The sequence below is a fragment of the Camelina sativa genome, chromosome 20, assembly GCF_030686135.1.
Source record: "Camelina sativa cultivar CO46 ecotype springtype chromosome 20, ASM3068613v1".
In the NCBI taxonomy this organism is placed as follows: domain Eukaryota; kingdom Viridiplantae; phylum Streptophyta; class Magnoliopsida; order Brassicales; family Brassicaceae; genus Camelina; species Camelina sativa.
In genome coordinates, this window is record NC_141899.1 from 34,905,657 (window position 1) to 34,924,191 (window position 18,535).

At 42.4% G+C, this 18,535-nt stretch overlaps 4 protein-coding genes across 4 annotated transcripts; 1 reads left to right on the forward strand and 3 right to left on the reverse strand.

Annotated features, from left to right (window-relative positions):
- Positions 1 to 686: 686 nt before the first annotated feature.
- LOC147919870 (uncharacterized) lies at positions 687 to 2,004 on the forward strand. The gene is made up of 6 exons (XM_087504145.1): positions 687 to 821; positions 908 to 1,172; positions 1,377 to 1,452; positions 1,541 to 1,683; positions 1,763 to 1,847; positions 1,935 to 2,004. The coding sequence occupies exons 1-6, from the start codon at positions 687 to 689 to the stop codon at positions 2,002 to 2,004; spliced, it is 774 nt and encodes a 257-aa protein (XP_087360271.1).
- A 565-nt stretch (positions 2,005 to 2,569) lies between these two features.
- On the reverse strand, positions 2,570 to 5,139 carry LOC147919871 (uncharacterized). The gene is made up of 3 exons (XM_087504146.1): positions 4,237 to 5,139; positions 3,154 to 4,026; positions 2,570 to 3,037 (listed from the first exon to the last, which is right to left on the reverse strand). The coding sequence occupies exons 1-3, from the start codon at positions 5,137 to 5,139 to the stop codon at positions 2,570 to 2,572; spliced, it is 2,244 nt and encodes a 747-aa protein (XP_087360272.1).
- A 2,894-nt stretch (positions 5,140 to 8,033) lies between these two features.
- On the reverse strand, positions 8,034 to 8,632 carry LOC104771957 (14 kDa proline-rich protein DC2.15-like). The gene has a single exon (XM_010496591.2). The coding sequence runs from the start codon at positions 8,559 to 8,561 to the stop codon at positions 8,175 to 8,177; it is 387 nt and encodes a 128-aa protein (XP_010494893.2). The 5' UTR covers positions 8,562 to 8,632; the 3' UTR covers positions 8,034 to 8,174.
- Positions 8,633 to 8,871: 239 nt separating this feature from the next.
- Positions 8,872 to 9,369, reverse strand: LOC147919872 (uncharacterized). Its single transcript, XM_087504147.1, has one exon. It carries the CDS (start codon positions 9,367 to 9,369, stop codon positions 8,872 to 8,874), a length of 498 nt encoding a protein of 165 aa, XP_087360273.1.
- Positions 9,370 to 18,535: the final 9,166 nt, after the last annotated feature.

An 18,535-nucleotide genomic window follows, 5' to 3' on the forward strand; every position in this document is an offset into this window, starting at 1 on the left:
TTGGTACGAGAAATGTATTGTTTTGTTACAACTGTGCATTCGGTTGGTGAAGTCGGATGTGTACACATCTCTATGATACATAGGTATCGGGCCTCAATTTTAGTAAGCCCATTCGGTATGGATTTGTTGTTTATTTTCTTAAAAATAAGGCCTCAATTTTAGAGTTTGAGTTGAGGCCCCATTTAAAAATTTAAAAATTACATCGGACTTACTGAGAAAAACAATTTAAAAGTAAACAATACTTGATCTTTTCGTATTGGGCCTCCAATGTTGCTGGACCGGTAATTAAATTTTGGTTTGTTTAAACCAAATTGTGACTAGGATAACTCTACAATATCAACCATTAAATCAATTTTGTCGTAGTGGGTGGGCGCCATAACGTAATTAAGAAACCATTGGGGGGGAGGGGGAAAGCATACATCAACAATAAAAATAAAACAAAACCACGTACAAAACGTAAATTAGTTGTCTGTACGTACACTACAAATTAAAGTAAATTTGAAATATAAACCCGAAGAAAAACAAAGAAAGCGAAGAGTCGCACTTATTAGAGTAGGAGAGAGGAGGAGTCGGTAGAAAGACGGAACTACTACTGGCGACGTTTTGTTTTATTTAAATAGCATCACCCTTTCTCCTTTCCAAACCCAGGGTAGAAACGAGTAACACGATATTATCAGAAAAAAACCATGGAGTTTAGAGTTGATGCCATCGCTGATCTTATACCAGGAAAAACGAATTGGATTATCCAAGCGAAGGTCTTGAATTCGTGGTATGTTACTGAGTTCTTTTGGAAGCGGGTTCTGCTCCTTGCTGATACACGGGTTAGTCCACTTTGCTTTGTAAAATATTTGCACGAAGTTGTTAACCAACGCAGTGGTCTTATACACAATTGATATGCAATTTGTAGGGTGACACAATCGAGGTGGCGTTTTTACCAGGGACCTATAAGAAAATGAGGAAGTATATCTATGATGGTGATTGGTATGAAATTAGGAATTTCAAGGTCATCCAGCTAACACTTAGGGAGAGGAATACACATCATCCTTTCCAAATCAAATTTACTGATGAGTCGACGATGGGCCTGCTCTCACCGGTGAATCAAAAACACTACTTCCGTTTCGAAGATTTGGGTGATATATCTCAAGGGAGAATTACCCATCCCATATCATTCGGTACGCTTATCTTCAATTTTCAATTACACAAATCGTTTGAAACAACGTTAACAAACGTTTGCTAATTGATATATTTGTGATTATCACTAGTTTTTAGGCTTGATACTAAATAAATAGGTTAGTAGAAAATTTCATATCAAAATACATAGGTCGTAACATTTAAAGTATGTGTCTACCCCGAATCAGATGTCTGTGGGTGTGTAGTTGGGGTGGAAGACAGAAGATTGCTCGAGGGGGCAAATGCGGCCAATGAGGTTGTCCTCACCCTACTGAATGGGAGGTAAAGGAGATTTGTGCTACCTTTTCAATACATTTACATTTAAAGTTTTTTCGTATGCCTGTTCAATATTAACATGAGAAAATCGTAGAAATAAAACCCTCAAGTGTCGTGCCCTAGATGATTATGCTGCTCGCTTCATAAATGCTTGGGAAGCACTCGGGTGTCATCTTACTTTTACATCCGAACCCATCTTTTGTATTTTGCGGTTCTGGAAGGTTGGAAGCTACGAAGGTATGTTCGATTTGATAGATCAGATAAGGAAACCAGCCTTTTAAAACCATATACAACTAATTTTGTAAATGTTCTGAAGGTGCTCCTTGCCTCGTCAACACAACCGCCTCTTCGCTGTTCTATATAAAACCAGATTTCGAGGGAATGGAACATCACAAGGAGATGTAAGCTCTTTGTTTTCCTACTAAAATATCTAATTGTATTTGTTGCTACTGTCAAATACGTTAATACACTTTCTATATTTACCGCAGATCTGAAATCGCTGGACGTTACTATATAGAACATATAATGGAGCACGTAGGGGAGAATGCAGTACCTTGAGAATAAAGGAACTAGATGGGCGAAAGGGAGAACTCAGGGAGTTTAGCATATTTATTTAAAGAACCGGCACAGATCTATGCAATTTATTAACTTTTTTTCCCCGGTGTGTTTGTACTTTTGAGTGTACACAATGTTACGCTGATTATGGATAATATATGGTTATGTTTTGTCAACAAAATATAAAATTTAGTACTCCGCAATATATGTACGTACATAACAATAGTTATCTACGATAAGTGAACATGTCAACACTATCCAACCATCGCATTATGTCCTCTCTAATGGACCATATAAAGCCCACAAACAGATATATTTCGCTTTAAAAAGCTTCTTATTCAAACAGAAAACCGTTTGCTTGAGATTTCTAAAAAGCCCACACGAGTAATAGGCCCATCTAGGGCAGCCGGGAACAATTTCTCCAACAATTATAGTTAAACAAAAATGTGGGCTAAGAAATTAAAAAGGGCCATCATAAACATGTTACAAAAAGCTATGTTGGCACTTAGGAAAAAAGAGTATTATCCTCACGCCAAGAAAAGATAACACGTCTATTGCCGCCCATGCACTACGTATTAGCTGGACATGTTGTACGGTTGTGGCCAACCTGTTGACATTGAGAACAAGCATGCTGTTTGCGGGGCCGCTTCGTCTCCAACGCAACCTCAACAAAAGACTTCCTCCTCGTCATCTTTGGCCTTCCTGGAGGATTCCTAACAAAAGGCGGTTTACATCTGGACGGTGTAATATCAGTAGGAACGATGCAGGATGTATCTATCGGCATTATCGCCTCCGCATACCCACTGCAGAGGCTGTCTCTACGGAAGTATGGATGGTGCTGGTTTATAACTGATACGTTGGCCGTATATGCGGCTGCGATAGCATGTACGCATGGCATCCTCTCTAGATCAAAACGCCTACATGAACACCTCTTATACCTCAGATTGACAACATGCGTTGAGTTACCACCACTTACTTCAAATCGATCTTCATCAATTTCTTGAACCTTTAGACGCCTTGACTGTTCAATACATGCCTATGAGTAAATCAAAGCGTAAGTTCATATAACCAAAACAACACAACATATCCACTAACATTTTTCATGCCTTTCGTTAACATATATATCGATGGATATGTTAATGAATGTCACACCTGTAACAGGTTCTCCACTCCTTTGGTGAGTAAAGTTGGCATTGCGGCAGCTTGTTTTCTCCTTGTAGCAAACCAACATGTCAACATATTCCGAACAGCTTCTAGTAACTCTACAATGGGATAGGCTCTGGCAGGATTCAGTACTTTTTTTAGCGATTCTGCAATGTTGCTCGTGGTGAAGTTGTACCTGTCACCAGGAAAGTGCGCCCTGCTCCACTTGGTTACATCTGCACGAACCAAGTAAGCATGCAGTTGCGGATTCGCTTCTTGAATTTGCTGGAAGATTTCTTCGAAATCAACTACACGGTACGCTGCAGCTGCTTTTTTTACCAGCCGGAATGTTTCGCTCCCACTAAATCTCAGGATAATATTCTTGTGAAGATGATAAGTGCAGATTCCTCGACTTGCCAGGGGGTACACTTTAGCGATAGCTTTACGAATAGATTTATGCCGGTCAGATATCAGTGCAAGCTCATCATCATCAGGAATTACACTACTTAATTGAGTAAAGAACCATTCCCACGACACGTCGTTCTCTGTATCAACAACCGCATACGCCAGAGGGAAAATATTAAAATTCCCATCTTGTGTTGTCGCTATCAGAAGAGTCCCTTTGAATTCACCTTTCAAAAAGGTTCCATCTACAACTACAACTTTCCGCATATACCTGAAACCCTTAATGCATCCAGCAATCGTAATGAAAACATACTTGAATCTGTCTTCTGCATCAACGACCAGTCTAGTAAGGGTCCTCAGATTAGAGGACCTCAGCCTGTATAAATATGCTGGTAATTCAGCGTATCCACTTTCAGGTGTACCCCTAACATACTCCCGCGCCTTTATAAGTGTACGATGTGCCTTCCAGTGGCCAAGCTATTATATGAAAATGGTCAGTAAAAGACATCAGCACTAAACAATATCAACTAGATCGAATTATATATATGTGCAGTGCAGGCCATAGAATCAACTAATTTCTGACAAACTCAACAAACTTAAGCTACGATCTGTTTGTACACCCTATAAACAAGTACACTCACAGAGCCAACCATAAAACAAACATATTAAAGTATTCCAGTAGCCAACCTGTACACCATATCGTAGGTTGAGCCCATCCCCAACAAGATTTGGCACAACAGAACTTCCCACACCACCAACATAATCCTTGTATAATTGACCTAGGATTGGTGGTTTAGCATTACGGCTACGGCCATATCGTTCCGTAACAGAGCAAGTATGTTCACGACAATATCTGCGAATATGAAACACCGGCGAATCACCCATGGTTGAAGCCCGTATTCTCCATTTACAACCTTTTACCCAACACTCAACGATTAACAAAACGGGCGTTGAATATCGAACATTGTAATCATATTTATCTAATACACTCAGCACCCTCAACCTTGCCACCAACGTTTCTTTGCTATCAAACTTATCCCCCACAGCAATATCACCACCTCCGTTTTCTATTTTGCGAACCTCCTTCTCAATTGCATCAGCTGCAGAGTTAGTCTTGCGGGTACGGTTATTTGATTCTGTATTACACACATTTTCCTCTATACAAGACCCACCCCCAGGTCCGTCGTCCAATGATTCCTCTGCTTCATCCGGGGCAAAGTTGGAGTCCAGCAGATAGTCTTCATCCCTTGAACTTGCACCATCGCTGTCGTCACAGTAATCAAATCTACTGTTGTCCTCGTCATCTGCTTCATCTTCATCTAGATCATTTCCTACATTATCTTCACTGTCTTCCTTCCGACTCTTGTACTCATCATCTTCCTCTCCCATTTCCTCTGCCACGCCTACGAAATCATCTACAACGACTTCAGGGGTCTTGGGTGTTGGTTCTGGGGTTTTCGGTTTAACTTCCTCGAACAAGGTTTCACCAAATTTAGCTTCGATCTCAACGCATAGCCGGATGAGTTTACTCCTATGCTGTTTGAGAAAGTTTTGAAACTGCCGACCATTCGAAACAATCACCGGTGGCATATAACATCCGCTTTTTTATATCTATCTAACATATAGCTCAACTTTATCGCGGAAGTTCTTTCACAGAAACCAAAGTCATCGTACACCATAGCAGTAAAGTCTTCAAACTTTGTTTCTTTATCGGCAACTATAATCCTGCACCCTTTCCTAGTATCAACATCAAACAACCATCGCTTTTTGTCTACCCTCCACCTCCCACACGCCAATACGATATCTTGCTCTTCCATGGATGAACCGAGATCAAAGATTAAAGAAACTGAGTAGGAAAAAGACGTTTGCTCCGGCAGAGAAACAGAACACGATTGATGAATCTGCTACAAACTTTATTACATGAACACCATAGATCGGAAGAACAGTAAAGGTGTTTAGATCTTCTTCCAATAAGTCTATCGCAACGCTCGACTGTCTTTGCCAGCTCAAACAAATTCGTGTTATTCTGGTAAGACTTTACAGCTGTCAATCTTGCTTACTAAATCTACCACGGACAAGAAGCCTACCACAACACTATGAAAACTATTTCAAAAAACAAACAAAGTATACCAAAAATATCTGTAAGGAGAGAAGGCTGTCGCATAAATCTGTCGCAAAAGGCCATTAGTCTACCATAAATATCTTCCCATCCTGTTACGTTTGCCGCTACACGCGCTTAAAACAAAAGTCTATCATCAAAGGGAAAATCCTCTACCAACTTAATCTAACGAATCGATTTCATGTACGTCGACCGATAAGTGTACCAACACTACAACTAAGTGTATCATCTACAGTGACCGATAAGTGTACCAAGACTACAACTAAGTGTACCAAAAATATCTGACGTACACCTTTAATCAGTCCACGTGTATAAATCTACCATCAAAGGATCGGTAGACTTAGTCCCAACTTCCAATGTTTTTTTTTTCTAATGGCATTAACGTAATTACGTTTTTTCTCAACACTAGTTTCAGGGGTAGTATAGGTACAATGTGTTAGTCTAGTAATTACAAACAATTGTATGTTACTTTTGTAATAAGGAAGCTTTTATGCAATATTCTAGTAACTCACCCTATAATATTTAGTAATTCTTAAACTTTTAAATTTTTAAAAGAGATTAAATATTTAAAATATTTCAAACTTTAGATGTAGTTTAATTATCTGTAACATTTTTTTTTAGAGTTAAATATTAATGAACCTTTTACTTTTTATAGAGTTTAAATAGTTATATTATTTTAACATTTTTATGGAGGTATTCATAATATTTCTAAACATTCTATAAAAAATATTTAAGCCTTTGAAAAATTTAATTTGCTAAAATAAATCAAATAACTTTTAAATTTGGAAACCTGATAAATAAGCATAAATCAAGCAAATAAAAATATTTTGAAACCTTTTTAAAGCTAAAACTTTTAGTCTTTTAGAAGTTTCAATATTTATAATATTTTAAACTTTTAAAAGGTTCGGATATAATATTTGAACATTCTAAAAATTTCAATATTTATAATATTTCAAACTATTATAATTTTAAAATTTTAATATATTTAAAATTATAATATTTTAAAACTTTTTAAAAGCTAAGAGCTTTTAAAATTTTCAATATTTATAATATTTAAAATTTTAAAAAAATTTAAATATTATAATATTTTTTTGAAACTTTTTAAAGTTTTAGTTTGATCAAATAAAACACAGGATCAAACCAAATAAAACTTTTTAACTTGGATGCCTGATAAATCAAGCTTTCCTGCTCATTCGTTGTTAGAAGCATATTAATCTTATTTATACTGGTTTGAACCATTGTCTAAAAATTTTCTAGCCAATGTGGGATATTGTACATAGTATTTTTATTTCCATAAATTTAAAATTTTCCTTTTTCTTAAAAATTCTGGAAATTTAGAAAATGTTAATGAATGACATGTCAAATCTTGATAGGTTGTTTAAAATAATTCTTAATATATAAAATTCTGCAAATTTCTAAAGATGTTAATTAGTGACATGTTGAATCCCTATTGGTTGCTTTAAAGCTTAGGTTTTAAAAACCTTTTAAATGTTAAGAAATTTTTAAAATTTTAAAATTATAATATTTTGAAACCTTTTTAAAGCTAAAACTTTTAGAAGTTTCAATATTTATAATATTTTAAAATTTTAAAGGTTCGAATATAATATTTGAACCTTTTAAAAAGTTTCAATATTTATAATATTTTAAACAATTAAAATTTTAAAATTATAATATTTAAAAACTTTTTAAAAGCTAAGAGCTTTTAAAATTTTCAATATTTATAATATTTAAAAATTTTAAAAATTTAAATATTATAATATTTTTTTGAAACTTTTTAAAGTTTTAGTTTGATCAAATAAAAAACCGGATCAAACCGAATAAAACTTTTAAACTTGGACGCCTGATAAATCAAGTTTTCCTGCTCATTCGTTGTTGGAAGTAGATTAATCTTATTTATACTGGTTTGAACCATTGTCTAAAAATTTTCTAGCCAATGTGAGATATTGTACATAGTTTTTTTTAGTACCATAAATTTAAAATATTCCTTTTTCTAAAAAATTCTGGAAATTTAGAAAATGTTAATGAATGACATGTCAAATCCTGATAGGTTGTTTAAAATAATTCTTAATATATATTGATGAGTGACATGTTGAATCCCTATTGGTTGTTTTAAAGCTTAGGTGGACAGCCTTAGAAGCTTATAGCTCCTACGTTTATTTAGTATAATTTTAATTAATTAAAGAAAAATCCTAGGTTTTGCACACGAAAAAAAATCCTAGGTGTCCGACAAAAAAAAAAAAGAAAAAAAGAAGTCCATGGTATGATGTTATAATGCATACAACGTATACTCTTCTAGACATTATAAGGTTGCATCCATTAGTCAAGGAAATAAAAAATACAATAAAGAGAATATATACGGTTGTTATTTTTGAACGAATAGACCTTATTCCATTGATAAAACTTGTAACAAATTACAGCAACTGATAAAGATAGAATCAAATGAAGACTTTTAAAACAAGAAACAAATGAAGTTATGATAAGAATCTCAGTTTAGAATGTATAATCTCTAGGCACATTTGAAACCAGATGGAACCTTCTTGCCACAATGGTTTAGGACAAGATTCAATGAAATGGGAACGTTAAGATCGATACCAAGAAGATTAGCCTTTAGGGCGGTGCAAAGACAGACGGCGGCTTCAAGATCAACTAGACCATCGATGAGAGCGCAACACTTGGACGTTGGTGATAGAGAAACCTTAACCAAATCCAACACATTAGCACATACCTTGAGTTTAAGAGCGTCTTTACATGTGGCTTTGTGGGGAAACGATGGTGAGGGCTTCTTGGGGTAGCTCTTGGACGGTGGTGGTGGACAAGGGACGGAAGTCGAGCTGACTAAAGTAAAGAAGATGACATTGAAGAGGAGGAGTAGAGCAATCTTAGAATAAGCCATTGATAAAGAAGTAAAGTTTCAATAAGGTACAAGAAAACTCTTTAAAACTCTCTTTTTATCAAGCTTGTGATGTGTTGTGTGAAGAATATAAAGATAGTGATACAGTTTTTATAGGTGAAGATTATGATTGGTTTATGTGTATTTAATTACAAATCGACGAGTGGCAACTAAATGACAAAATCTCAATGAAAAGTTCATGTGAAGGATTATTTAAAATATAATAATGAATTAATTGATCTTACAAACCGTCACGACGATATTTGGATCTTTGCATATGTTTTTGATCAACAAACTAAGTGGATCCATTAGATTAAGGTTCATTACAAATCAGGCCTAGGGCCTTTTTAGCAAGCCTATCTGCTTGGACGTTTTGACTTCTCGAAATAAACACAAACGAAACGAAATCGAAGAAAACGAAGAGGGAGAGGACATCGTGAAGAGTCCCGTGAAGTTTCTTGATCTGGATCTTCTGATTCAAAGCTTGGACTAGCGATAGCGAGTCGGAAGCGAACGAGATGGACTTGATGGTCAATTCAATCGCAACTCTAACTGCAGTTAGAGTTGCTACTGCTTCGGCCAACAGAGGTGATGAGATGTACTTGGAAGAAGTGGTGCCCCTTAAACTGATTTGGGTTGATGGGGTTTTGATTAACCAGCCGAAGCCAGCTGATCCATCTTCTATCAATGAAGCGTCGGTATAGCACTGGTATGCCGTGGAGGGAGTCGGGGGGTGATTGGTGGAAATAGGGTTGCGAATCGGGGTAGATGGAGGGATATGTGCCTTCTGCCATTCATTTGCTCTTTCCATCGCTATAGACAGAGTTTCCTCAGCAGAGATCTGTTTCTTGTTAAAGATTAGCTGGTTACGGGTAGTCCAAAACGACCAGAGAAGCCAGGGGGCTATGGGACCGGATCCAATACCCGTCGGAGGTAAGCAGAGTAAACTGTTTGCTTTTTCAATACCATCCTGGATTGTTCTTATACTACTCGTCTGTAAAACAGATTTCACTGGTAGTTGGGACCAAACTCGTATCGCAAATGGGCATCAAAAGAGGAGATGCAATACGGTTTCTTCATTGTTGCAGTGGGGGCATTTAACAGAGTCAATAATAGCACGGTGAAGAAGGTTTTCTCCCACTGGTAGTGCGTTGTGAACAGCTTTCCAAAGAAACAGCTTTGTTTTTGGGGAGGTTTTGAGGGCCCAGATGCTTTTGTGCCAGTTGAAACTATCTGTGTTGATGAGATTGTAACATCCGCGAACCGGATTTTGTGATTTTGAAAGAAGTGTCGATCGACACCCTAGTGGCATCGATCGACACCACTAATTTCTGGGTTCGGCCGGTTTGATTAATTGCCGAATTGGTTCAGTTTGGTTCAATTAAATCCCTAAATCGTGTTATAAGCGTCTAAGGACGAGTTTAAGGGTTTTTGGGAAGTTATTTGGTTGCCGCTTAGTGAAAGAAAAAGAGAAAAGAGAGAGAAACGTTCTTGAGTTTTTCTGGGCTTGTTCTTGGAGATTTTGGAGAGATCTGAGGCAGTAGAAGTGTTAGCTGTTGCTGGAAACGAAGGGGGAGCTTCTGGGGGTGTTGTTTTCCACGTTTCTCATTTCAATCTTCCTGTTCTTGAGGTGAGTGCTTGACCATGGTTGATCTAAGCATGAGATCTCCTTTGTTTTTGTGTGGTTCCTTGTTATTTGTGGTGTTTGCTTGCTTGGGTACATTGTATTTGTGATTTTTAGTGAATTCCGAGATGGTTAGACGTGTTTGGAGTCGATTCTGTGTTGATTGGAATCGGAGTTCGTCGCTGAGTTTCGCGCAGATCGTGTCTGCAGAAGAGGCATCGATCGATACCACTTTTGTGGAGCATCGATCGGCACCGTCTCGAGTAGCATCAATCGGCACCATTCCAGCATCGGTCGGCACCAGTTTCTGTAGCATCGGTCGACACCGATTGAGCATCGGTCGACACTAGTACCTGCCGAGTCTTATTTTCCTGGTTTGATGTATTGATTGTGTTATTGTTGTTTGTTGACTTGGGAGTCTCATATGCTTGTGTGTATAACCCAGTAGATGGGAGGACGGCCTCACTAAGTATTTATGATAATACTTACGCATCTCAATTGTTGTTTGTGATGTGCAGGTAAAGGCAAAGTGTGATCGTGGAATCAAGGCGATGATGAAGGGATGTTCTAGAGGCTTGATTGATTGTGGTCTAGCTGTTGTTAGGTTGCTAGATTAAGTCATTGGAACATTGTAGGATGTTAGCTTTTGGTTATTTCCTTGTTTGGATTATGGTTTTATTGGTTATTGGATTATTTATGTTGGAATTTTATTGGATTAATGGGATTGTTTTATTTGGTTATCCGCGGTTATTGATTGTTGTTAGGATGTTAGTGGGTATGGGACCACTAGTAATTTAAGGTATAAAAAAAAAAAAAAAACGGGAAGGGTTGTTTCATTTTGGTATCAGAGCCTTTACAGTTCTAGGTCTAGGGTTCATTGTGCTTTTGCTGTTGATGTTTAGGATTCCATGCTATGATTGATTGTGTGAGTCGGTCAATTGAGTGTGGCATGAAGTCCTAGAACATCCTCTTCGAGCCTGTTTTGTGATTCCACATTAAGTTGTGTTTTTGAGTATTGGAACTATTGTTTGCTTAGCCTTCTGTTCTTGGATGATACAGATGGTTAGGGGTGAGGATGCTGTTGGTCGCGGTCGTGGTCATGGGCGTGGTCGTGGTCGGGGTCGGGGACGAGGTCAGGTTCCTGAGGCCAGTGTGAGTGTGACCCAGAGCATGGCCAGTGAGGAGGTGGCGGAGTCCCAGGTTCATCCTAGTGTGTCTGGAGACCAGGCTGGTTTGGGTGACGGCAGGGCGGATGGGCCCGGTGTCGGTCACGGTGTTGCCCCGGGTGTGGGGGTTGCAGCGGGAGGTGCTCCAGGCAGGGAGGATGTCTTGATGGACTTGCTAGCTCAGGTTTTGCAGCGACTTCCAGCAGTTGTGCCGCCAGTGGTTGGTGGGCAGGATCTAGTAGTGCCGCCAGTGGTTGGTGGGCAGGATCCGGTAGTGCCGCCAGTGGGTGGTGGGCAGGTTCCAGCGGTGCAGCCTGTGGCGGGTTTGCAGGCAGGTGTGCAGTCGGGGGCCGAGGTAGTGGATGCTCAGTAAGTGCAGATGATGGAGCAGCTGCGGCATGTGGGAGCAGGGTATTTCTCAGGAAGTACCGATCCGAGTGTAGCGAATGAGTGGAGAGAGCGGATGGAGGATATTTTCCTTTCGCTTAGGTGTCCCGACCAGTACAGGGTGGATCTGGCAGTGTTTTACTTGTCAGGAGATGCTCGTGTGTGGTGGAGGTCGGTGACAGCACGGAGAGTGCAGCGGGGTATGTCTTGGGGAGATTTTGTGGGGGAGTTTAACTCCAAGTATTTTCCTCAGGAGGCACTTGATCGTATGGAGGCACGGTTCTTGGGTTTGACTCAGGGGGACCGTACAGTGCGGGAGCTGGATGCAGAGTTCAGTCGGCTTGTGGGGTATGCAGGCAGGGCATGGGAGCCAGAGTCGGCTCAGGTGCGGAGGTTTTTGTTGGCTCTGCGGGATGATTTGAGGACTCGGTGCAGAGTGAGGAGCTATGCTACGAGAGCAGAGTTGGTTGAGGTTGCAGCTGGGATAGAGGATGACTTGAGGTCACAGGTGGTTGTGGTCAGTTCTTCGGTGCAGCCACAGCAGTCTCAGCCGCTTTCTGTTCCTAGCAAGGGCGGCAAGCCTGCGCAGGGGCAGAAGAGGAAGTTTGATGTTATGCAGAGATCGAGGCACGGGGGTGCGAAATGCTTTGGGTGTGGTAGCAGGGACCACAAGGTGACTAGCTGTCCACAGAGGGGTGAGCAGCGGGCAGTGACAGAGCAGTGGGCGGTGATGGAGCCGCGGATAGATACTCGAGTGTGTTACTACTGCAGAGAGACGGGGCACATCAAGCCTCGTTGTCCCAAGTTGCAGCAGAGGGCAGTAGCAGTGTTGCAGGCTGGAGCTCAACCAGGGGTGCAGCAGGGTGTGCAGCACGGTGTGCAGCCGGTGGGTTGGATCGAGCCGACGTCACAGGTGTACTCGACTCAGGTGCCAGGTGGCACTAGTGCAGGAGCGATCACAGGTATAACTTCTGAGATTCGAACTTAGTCAATCCAATAGTTCAGATTATATTTGTTTTTGTTTGTGGTCAAGCGTTAGGTTCTTAACACATGAGGTTTGTGTAGGGACCTTGTTGGTGGGCGGGTTTAAGTCCCATGTTATGTTTGATTCTGGAGCTTCTCATAGCTTCATTACTCCGGAGTGTGCCGTGAGTGCGGGGATCAGAGGGGATTCTGGAGAGCGTTCAGGAGTTGTCAGAGTTGCTGGAGGCAAGTTCCTGAGGGTATGACGTTATTCTTGGTATGGATTGGTTGCATCGGTATAAGGTGCATTTGGATTGCTATCGGGGTAGAGTGGAGTTTGAGCGTCCATGAGGGAAGTTGGTTTTTCAGGGTATTAGACCGACTTCGGGGAGTCTCGTGATCTCAGCCGTTCAGGCAGGGAAGATGATCGAGAAGGGCCGTGAGGCCTATCTGGTTACTATATCTATGCCAGAGTCAGTGGGGAAGTCTACGGTTAGCGGTATTCCGGTTGTGGAGGACTTTGAGGATGTGTTCCAGTCATTGCAGGGATTACCACCATCTCGGTCGGATCCTTTTACTATTGAGCTGGAACCGGGGACAATGCCGTTATCCAAGGCTCCTTACAGGATGGCTCCAGCAGAGATGGCAGAGCTGAAGAAGCAGCTGGAGGATTTGTTGGGCAAGGGTTTTATCTGTCCTAGTTGTTCACCGTGGGGAGCTCCGGTGCTGTTTGTTAAGAAGAAGGATGGGAGTTTTCGGTTTTGTATTGACTATCGGGGTTTGAACCGAGTTACTGTGAAAAACAAGTACCCTCTCCCGAGGATTGATGAGTTGTTGGATCAGTTGAGGGGTGCTACTTGGTTCTCCAAGATCGACTTGGCATCAGGATATCATCAGATTCCTATACATGAGGCAGATGTGAGGAAGACGGCCTTCAGGACGAGATATGGGCACTACGAGTTTGTGGTGATGCCGTTTAGGTTGACAAATGCGCCAGCTGCGTTTATGAGATTGATGAACAGCGTGTTCCAGGAGTTTCTGGACGTGTCAGTCATCATTTTCATCGACGACATCCTGGTATATTCTAAGAGTCCTGAGGAGCATGCAGTACATTTGAGAGCAGTGTTGGAGAAGCTGCGGGAGCAGAAGTTGTTTGCTAAGCTGAGTAAGTGCAGTTTCTGGCAGCGTGAGATGGGGTTCTTGGGTCATATTGTTTCAGCTGAGGGAGTTTCAGTGGATCCAGAGAAGATTCAGTCCATCAGGGAGTGGCCGAGGCCGCAGAGTGCCACTGAGATTCGGAGTTTCCTGGGGTTAGCAGGTTACTACAGGAGGTTTGTTCGGGGTTTTGCGAGTATGGCTCAGCCGATGACTAAGCTTACAGGGAAGGATGTCCCGTTTGTGTGGTCACAAGAGTGTGAGGCAAGTTTTGCAAGTCTCAAGCAGATGTTGACTACCACGCCGGTGTTAGCACTGCCTGAGCAGGACGAGCCTTATGTTGTGTATACGGATGCTTCTAGAGTGGGGTTGGGTTGTGTACTTATGCAGCAGGGGAAGGTTATAGCCTATACTTCGCGGCAGTTGCGGAAGCATGAAGCTAATTATCCTACCCATGATTTGGAGATGGCAGCAGTGATCTTTGCTCTTAAGATTTGGAGATCCTATCGGTATGGTGGGAAGGTACAGGTATTTACAGATCACAAGAGTCTGAAGTACATTTTTACTCAGCCTGAGCTGAATTTGAGGCAGAGGCGTTGGATGGAGTTAGTAGCGGATTATGATTTGGACATAGCTTACCATCCTGGTAAAGCTAATCTGGTTGCAGATGCCTTGAGTCGGAAGCGGGTGGCTTCGGCTCAGGAGCAGGATATGGAGGTGTTGGTAGGTGAGATTAGTGCATTGAGTTTGTGTGCTATATCACAGGAACCTTTGGGTTTGGAGGCAGTTGATAGAGCAGATTTGTTGAGCAGAGTGAGGTTAGCTCAGAAGAGCGATGAGGGGCTGGTGAATGCCTCTAAGGCTGCGGGTGCAGAGTATCAGGTTTCTGCTAATGGTACTATCCTTGTGCATGGTCGGATCTGTGTGCCCAAGGGTGAGGATTTGAGGCAGGAGATACTGAGAGAGGCTCATTCGAGCAAGTTCTCTATTCATCCAGGAGCGACCAAGATGTACCGTGACCTCAAGCGGTATTATCACTGGGTCGGGATGAAGAAGGACGTAGCTGACTGGGTGGTGAAGTGTGATACTTGCCAGCTGGTGAAGGCGGAGCATCAGGTTCCGGGTGGTTTATTACAGAGTTTACCCATTCCGGAGTGGAAGTAGGATTTGATCACGATGGACTTCGTGGTAGGTTTGCCTGTGTCGAGGACGTTTGATGCTATTTGGGTCATTGTGGACCGTTTGACTAAGTCTGCGCATTTTCTAGCCATCAAGAAAACTGATGGAGCAGCGGTTTTGGCCAAGAAGTACGTGAGGGAGATAGTCAGATTGCACGGTGTGCCTGCTAGTATTGTGTCTGATAGAGATTCCAAGTTCACCTCGGTGTTCTGGAAGGCATTTCAGGCGGAGATGGGCACGAAGGTGCATATGAGTACAACCTATCATCCTCAGACTGACGGTCAGTCAGAGAGGACGATCCAGATTTTGGAGGATTTATTGAGGATGTGTGTGCTGGATTGGGGTGGTCATTCGGCAGATCACTTGAGCTTGGTGGAGTTTGCTTATAACAACAGCTACCAGGCTAGTATTGGGATGGCTCCTTATGAGGCCCTGTATGGGAGGCCGTGTCGTACACCATTATGTTGGACTCAGTTGGGGGAGAGGAGCATATTTGGTGCAGATTTTGTTAAGGAGACCTCGGAGAAGATTCGGGTTTTGAGGTTGAACATGAAGGAGGCTCAGGATCGGCAGAAGAGCTATGCTGATAAGAGGAGAAAGGATCTTGAGTTTCAGGTTGGTGATAGAGTGTACCTCAAGATGGCCATGTTGCGGGGTCCGAACAGGTCATTGACAGAGACTAAGTTGAGTCCGAGGTACATGGGTCCGTTCAGAGTGCTTGAGCGGGTGGGACCAGTGGCATACCGGTTGGAGTTGCCTGAGGTTATGCGTGCGTTCCACAAGGTATTTCATGTGTCGATGCTGAGGAAGTGTCTTCACGAGGGTGATCAGTTGTTGGCTAAGATTCCTGAGGATCTTCAGCCTAACATGACTTTAGAGGCGAGACCAGTGAGGGTGCTCGAGAGGAGAGTCAAGGAACTTCGGAAGAAGAAGATTCCTTTGATGAGAGTCCTGTGGGACTGTGACGGAGTAGAGGAGCAGACTTGGGAGCCCGAGGCGAGGATGAAGGCAAGGTTTAAGAAGTGGTTTGAGAAGCAGACCGCGACTTGAGCTTGTCTAGCCGGGTCCGAGTTGTGGTCCGTGGCTGGAGCGGGTACGGAGTATTCCAGTCCATCTCTCTTGATATTTGGTTGCTAGGAGTGGTTGGTTGTGCGACTAGGTATCAAGATGAGGTGGTGCTCGGGATGCGGGTTGATGGCTCTGGTTGTTGTATTTTTGCTTTTTCTGATGTAATTTCGTTGAGATTGTAACGATTATGACATTTTTGAGATTAATAAGATGAGTATTTTTCTTTATGTTTGACTGTTGTTGTCATGGGAAAAGAGAAATAGCTCGGGTTTCTATTTTTGGAAAGTTTCCATAAATAGAAAGTTTCCACAAAAGGAAGGTTTCTATAAATAGAAAGTTTCTAAAAAGGAAAAGTTTTGTGGAAATGTTGAGGTAGATCTAGCCGGGAGATACTCGTTGGCATCAGTGTTTGTTTTGCTCAAGGCCGTGCGGGCCCAACTCACGTGATACCGATAGCTCGATGGACTTTGTGGCCAGAGAGTGGGAGTGGTATGTTGCTTCGGATGACGATCCGAGAGCGCGCTTGAGGGTGACGACCCAAGAGCGGGATATGTGAGGCTCCCTGGATACCGTAGCTGTGAGCCGAGGCTCGGCAGTGAGCCGGTATGTCTCGAGGGTTGCGACCCGAGAGCGGGGGGAGTGTGTGTGAGTGACTTCCTGGATGCCGTAGCTTAAGGCGGTTGGCCTGATAGCGAGCCGGCATGATTCGTTGGTTGCGACCACGGACGGGGAAGCACTGAGTTGTGAGCAAATAGTGTTTATGATGCGAGTATATTGGCTAGAGGGAGACCTCGAGGGTCAGTCGGAGGTGTGCGGGCTGTTGCGACAGTGGCACGGGAAACCTTGGCTGATGGTGTTTAGTCCGGTCTGGGGACGTGCGGGCCGTGCTGACGGTGGCACGGAGGTCCTTGGCAGTTGGACGGTATTGCGGGATTCGGGGACGAATCCATATTGGTGGGGGAGAATTGTAACATCCGCGAACCGGATTTTGTGATTTTGAAAGGAGTGTCGATCGACACCCTAGTGGCATCGATCGACACCACTAATTTCTGGGTTCGGCCGGTTTGATTAATTGCCGAATTGGTTCGGTTTGGTTCAATTAAATCCCTAAATCGTGTTATAAGCGTCTAAGGACGAGTTTAAGGGTTTTTGGGAAGTTATTTGGTCGCCGCTTAGTGAAAGAAAAAGAGAAAAGAGAGAGAAACGTTCTTGAGTTTTTATGGGCTTGTTCTTGGAGATTTTGGAGAGATCTGAGGCAGTAGAAGTGTTAGCTGTTGCTGGAAACGAAGGGGGAGCTTCTGGGGGTGTTGTTTTCCACGTTTCTCATTTCAATCTTCCTGTTCTTGAGGTGAGTGCTTGACCATGGTTGATCTAAGCATGAGATCTCCTTTGTTTTTGTGTGGTTCCTTGTTATTTGTGGTGTTTGCTTGCTTGGGTACATTGTATTTGTGATTTCTAGTGAATTCCGAGATGGTTAGACGTGTTTGGAGTCGATTCTGTGTTGATTGGAATCGGAGTTCGTCGCTGAGTTTCGCGCAGATCGTGTCTGCAGAAGAGGCATCGATCGATACCACTTTTGTGGAGCATCGATCGGCACCGTCTCGAGTAGCATCGATCGGCACCATTCCAGCATCGGTCGGCACCAGTTTCTGTAGCATCGGTCGACACCGATTGAGCATCGGTCGACACTAGTACCTGCCGAGTCTTATTTTCCTGGTTTGATGTATTGATTGTGTTATTGTTGTTTGTTGACTTGGGAGTCTCATATGCTTGTGTGTATAACCCAGTAGATGGGATTATTTTATTTGGTTATCCGCGGTTATTGATTGTTGTTAGGATGTTAGTGGGTATGGGACCACTAGTAATTTAAGGTATAAAAAAAAAAAAAACGGGAAGGGTTGTTTCAGAGATCACCTTGGCTCATGTCTTTTTGTTCGTCCTCCCACTGTGTGGATTCAAAGTAACCTGATTTGACCGAGTAAGATCCATCTTTTATAGGCAACCAGGCCCAGGTATCTTGTGCTCCTCTTACACTAGGCTTTAGGAAACAGATTTCTTTTTCATACGGAGGTAAGATCTGTCTAATGAGATCAATATTCCATTCCTTGGTATTTGGTAGGAGGAGATCCGCTACCATGAGATTTTGAGACGCCTCGGTAGGTGGTCCCATTGGGGCAAGGGGTGTAGAGACATAGAGCCACGGGGTTCGCCAGATAGGGGTAGAGGCTCCAGAACCTAACAGAATGCCTAACTTGGGTTTTAGGAGGTCTCTGCCCATGCAAATACTTCTCCAGCCATTGGAAGCTGATAAGGGGACCTTGCAATCTAATATGGATGAGGAGCCGCAATACTTCCCTAGTAGTACTCGCACAAACAAGGTATGAGGCTTTTTAATTAATCTCGAACATAGTTTGGCCAGGAGTGCCTTGTTAAAA